This window comes from Lathyrus oleraceus, chromosome 4 (genome assembly GCF_024323335.1).
Source record: "Lathyrus oleraceus cultivar Zhongwan6 chromosome 4, CAAS_Psat_ZW6_1.0, whole genome shotgun sequence".
Classification (NCBI taxonomy): Eukaryota; Viridiplantae; Streptophyta; class Magnoliopsida; order Fabales; family Fabaceae; genus Lathyrus; species Lathyrus oleraceus.
The window spans coordinates 117706799-117711815 of NC_066582.1; the positions used below are offsets into that span (position 1 = coordinate 117706799).

General features: G+C 36.5%; 1 protein-coding gene across 1 annotated transcript; it reads left to right on the forward strand.

Moving 5' to 3' along the window:
* The first annotated feature begins 925 nt into the window (after positions 1-925).
* LOC127073890 (calmodulin-binding protein 60 A) lies at positions 926-4521 on the forward strand. Its single transcript, XM_051015135.1, has 7 exons — positions 926-1417; positions 1927-2005; positions 2169-2221; positions 2334-2821; positions 3007-3167; positions 3349-3552; positions 3640-4521. Exons 1-7 carry the CDS (start codon positions 1344-1346, stop codon positions 4222-4224), a joined length of 1644 nt encoding a protein of 547 aa, XP_050871092.1. The 5' UTR covers positions 926-1343; the 3' UTR covers positions 4225-4521.
* Positions 4522-5017: the final 496 nt, after the last annotated feature.

The following is a 5017-nucleotide window of genomic DNA, read 5'->3' on the forward strand; positions in this document are numbered from 1 at the left end:
CAAAAGCGGAAGGCATGCATGCTTTTACGTGACGAAAACGGAAGATGTGAATGTGTGAAGTAGTTATTTCGCACTAGTATAAATAGAAATTTCATTTGTAGAACTCATGGTGTTCATTTCATTATAGAATCTCACATACATTCGAAGTACCAACGCTAAGAGAATTTTTTTTTCATTAAGAGAATGTATGAAACTTGAAACACCATATTTTACTTTAACGCAAAGTCTTTCAATTCAATTTACCTTTCTTGCCCATTTGCTTTTATCCATACTCTAGTAACATTTCTTTTTATTCTTGTTTTACTGTAACATTCTTGCTTTATCGTTATTAGAATTACATCTCTACATTTTTTTTATAACCTTTTTCGACTCAGTCGAAATCATACATTTTTTCAAAAAAAACTATAAACAGAAAACTTTAGTATTGTGTCATAGGATTCACTAGTTGATTATACCTATAACTTTTAATAAAAGATTAACCATTGTTTATCAATTTTTAGTATAAACACAAAAAGATACCTTTCAAATCATAAAACGGATTTTATAAAGATTACACACAGCTGAGACTTAAAAAAAAACAAGACAATAAATAGTCATAATGATATAACTGCCATAACAATCATAACATAAAAACTAAAGTAAATAGGGAGGGTCAAGAATAATTATCATTTATTCACATATATCAGATAAATCGAGACTTTATTTACTCTCCATTTCCATAAGCAATATCATAAATATTGTATTGACAACATACAAAACATTTCACATTCAAGTCTCCTTTAAATAAAATTAACTTTTGTTACTCCATAATTCAAACATACCCCAAGTATAGAACATAGAAATTCATTTGTCGAACACAAGAAACCCACTAAAAGCGCGTTGAACCGAAACAGTGGGTTAGGGCCCCAGTTTTACCAAGTCAGACAGACACAACAACACAAACACGCCTTATCAACGGTCCCACCCCCACTCTCCTCACCTCGCCATCTTCTCTTCCTCTAAGAAGTAACTAACACTCTTCCTCTTCATCAACCACGACAAATCTTCATACCCCAGAGAAACATCCCACGCCAAACAAACTAAGATACACAACACCCTAGTACCTGTTCTTCTTGTTCCAACCAGAAACATACTAGTTTCTTTTTTCTTGGACTTTTTTTATTGCTTTTGTCGTTTATTTGTTACTTCCTCTTTTTGGCGTCACGGTTCTTTATTATATATTGGTGTGGCATCTTTTGTTTCTTTCGTATCTTTTCTTTCTGTCTACACCCCCATGTTGTTGTTGTTGTTCGGTTTCGATTTTCAATACCCAATACAACACAACAACGCTGTTTTCTTCGACCATGTCGCTCAAAAGGGGTCCCGATGATAACAAGAGTTCAGATGATAAGCGTAGAAAGCCTCCTCCTTTTTGTAGGTAGGTTTCGTTATTTACTTTCCCTCTTGTTTTGAATTGTTCTTTTGTGGAAATGGGAATGGTGGAAGCTGAAAAGGATCAGTTTTGGTCTTAATACAAATGGGGTTTGTTTGTTATGTTAATGTGAATTGCGTTTTTATTTAATCGGGGCGCAAAAATTGGCTTCAAATTGATCCCCTTTTTTGCATTGAAGTAGGCTTGATTTCATGTTCAAAGATAAATGGCCAATGCCGTTGTTTGTGTATTATTGTGGATACTGATTAACTGTTGTAATATAGTTCTAAATTGAGGTCTGCAACTGTGATTCCAACTATCAGATAAAGGTTTTGAGGTGTTGTGATGATATTGCAACCATAATTGCAGCTGCATTTTGCTGCAATGTTAAGGTTTGCAGCGTGACTGAGGCTGAGATTTTGAGCAGATTATGTGTGCGGAGTTTATTTGACTGTTAATAGGACTGTGTTTATATGTTTTTGACCTTTTGTTTTGGTTGTAATAATGAATGTTAGTGTGGTGCGTGAGGTGATGAAGTTACAATCAGTTAGGAATTTGATGGAGCCGATTCTAGAGCCCTTGGTTCGTCGAGTGGTATGAGCTATGATCTCTCTTATTTTATTGCTCATTGCATTTATAGTTTTGTGTTTTAGTTTTTCAAATACTTGGATATATGAGTTTGTTTATTTGAAACCGCATATTAGTTCCCAATGGAAACACTTATACTGATATACAATGTGATCATATATCTTTGCAGGTTAAGGAGGAAGTTGAATTGGCTCTAAAGAAACATTTGAACAGCTTGAGACAGTAAGAAATAATCTTCAAATAATTGATTAGGATAAAAAGCTTTTGCTTAAATGGTCTGAAATTGTTTAGCTTGAATCGCTTCACACGCATCTTTTTTTTATTTTGTTTTCAGAACCTGTGGAAAGGAGTTGAATACTTCAGAATCAAGAACTTTGCAGCTGCAGTTTGAAAACAGCATTTCTCTCCCTGTCTTTACAGGAGCTCGAATTGAAGGAGAGGACGGCTCGAACTTAAGGATACGTTTAGTTGATGCCTTAACAGGAAAGGTTGTTTGTACAGGACCTGAATCTTCAGCTAAGGTGGAAATTGTAGTCCTTGAGGGTGATTTTGAAGAAGAAAGTGACATTTGGATGCCGGAAGATTTCAAGAACAATATTGTGAGAGAGAGGGAGGGGAAAAAGCCGCTCCTTACAGGAGAAGTGATTTTATATCTTAAAGACGGGATTTGTATGATGGGTGAAATTTCATATACAGATAATTCAAGCTGGACAAGGAGCCGTCGGTTCAGGCTTGGTGCAAGAGTAGTGGACAATTTTGATGGTATTAGAATAAGAGAAGCAAAGACAGATTCGTTTATCGTCAGGGATCACAGAGGAGAATGTGAGTATTTGAAATATAAACTTATATACTAATCTTTTTTTAGCTTAGGTGCATGATGCTATCACGATTGGCACGAAAGAATGTATTATGAATTATGTTATGACAGAACGTTTTTTAGCTTTTCAACTTACTGGTTGAAACAATAAAAGAAAACTTACTTTAGCATCTGATTTTCCGCTGCGCAGTGTACAAGAAACACCACCCTCCAAGTCTTTCGGATGAAATTTGGAGACTGGAAAAGATAGGCAAAGATGGAGCTTTCCACAGGCGTTTGAGTCGCGAAAAGATCCGAAGCGTTAAAGATTTTCTCACACTACTCAATCTCGATCCAGCAAAGTTGCGAACTGTAAGAGCTAATTTACTGCTAGTTGCTAAACCTGCCAAATTGTCTTAAGAGCGTCTTGACATTTGTTTTTTTATCGATTGTCTTTTAAAGGATTTTTTGAAACACTTTCATGGGACAGATTTAGATAAGTACTAGGTTTGTCTAGGGCAAATGACTAAGTTCTTTGGTTGGGAATGTGTAGATATTAGGCACTGGGATGTCGGCAAAGATGTGGGAAATAACTGTAGAGCATGCTCGAACCTGCGTCCTTGATACAACAAGGCATGTGTCATCCGCCGCTAATTCTCAACAACCTCGTGTGGTCTTCAATGCTGTGGGACAAGTGACAGGACTGCTCTCCGAATGCGAATATATCACTGTAGATAAGCTGTCTGAAACTGAAAAGGCATTTATCCCTAATCACTCGGGACTTTCTCATTTCCATTCATAGTTTTTATTAATTTTTTTACAAAATTTGATTTTTCCCCATCAGGCTGATGCTCAAATATCGGTTCTTTCTGCACTTAGCCAAGGCGATTATACCTCTTTCGAAGACGAAGCCTCCTTAATGGACGGTTATTCCCACTTAACTAATGCACATTACTCCCCGAGCTCTCCGAGAACCGAGGGATCAAGTGCCAACAAGCTTATGGCTTCTCAAAAGATCACAGGATTCAATTACACACAAGAAAGCGCGTCTTCTACTGATATCATGCCGTCCATTTATTCCGTTGGTGGAACTAGTGGCTTGGATGACTATGGTTTGCCAAATTTCGACAGCATCGGCCTTAGATACGATCAGAATCTTGGTTTTCCGCTCCAAGTACCCAACTCTTTGATCTGCGACACAGATTCAATAGTCCATGCTTTCACGGATGAAGATCATCTACAATTTTTCGAGGCTGATCTTCAATCTCAGTGTCAAATTGAAGCAGACTTACAGAGTGCCGTAGATAGCTTCATGCTAGCACCTTCTACCTCTATGGCCAACGGAAAAGCTCGGAGACGATGGAGAAAGGTAGTCAACGTACTAAAATGGTTCATGGTGAGGAAACGACGAAACCAATTATACAGGTAAGCTTTTGTACATTGCGTTCGCGAATGCAGCCGACAAAATAACAGTTTGCCGCGTTGATAAAGAAAAAGCTATGGTTTTCTCTCTTGTATGTAAATATACATCCTCCATGCATTGGTTTTTTAAGCTTGCCAGAGGTTAAAGAGCTGTTTGGCTCTTCTCTTTTGTTATCTAAAATTGAGTTTGTAAATAATTCATCTTCAGGAGAGGATTTCTGATTGTTGGCAAATGCTTAGTGAGGTAGTATAGTATGTAGTTTCATGATTGAGAAACCTTCATTATGAATCATATTTTTGTAAACGTATTTTGTCCATTTAATTCATCTTCTAATAAGGATCAGGTAAATAATAATTCATCATCACTTTCTATGCAAACTATAGATCCTTCTAGTAATGTGAAGAAACTAGAAAAGGATACCACACTTCTCTATCTATAAACCAACATGTATATCATACTAATTTTGTTCATCTAATCCAAATCTTCTTCTCTCTTACACATTTTCACATGTTTGCTATTGATACACTTTATCATAACTGCTTGTCATTTCCATGTGCATAACATGTGATTATAATTGGTATTGTTTGTTGTGGGGTAGAAAGAAGAACACAAACAACATGTATTTTGCAACTACTAGAAAGCACATAATTGTTTGTTTCTCTCCCTTAATCGTGGTCATGTTGCTGTAAGCAATTGAACCAAAGCAGCAATATTGCTCCTACAGAAAGCAGTTAAAAGATTCTTCTCGTCTTCTTTCCTAACATCATGGACTTTGACTAAAGCTTTGTGTTTTGCTTCC

Coding starts and splice junctions, on each gene's coding strand:
- LOC127073890 (XM_051015135.1), top strand. CDS start 1,344: ATGTCGCTCAAAAGGGGTCCCGATGATAACAAGAGTTCAGATGATAAG. Junction 2,006..2,168: donor AGCCCTTGGTTCGTCGAGTG/GTATGAGCTATG, acceptor ATATCTTTGCAG/GTTAAGGAGGAAGTTGAATT. Junction 3,553..3,639: donor AGCTGTCTGAAACTGAAAAG/GCATTTATCCCT, acceptor TTTCCCCATCAG/GCTGATGCTCAAATATCGGT.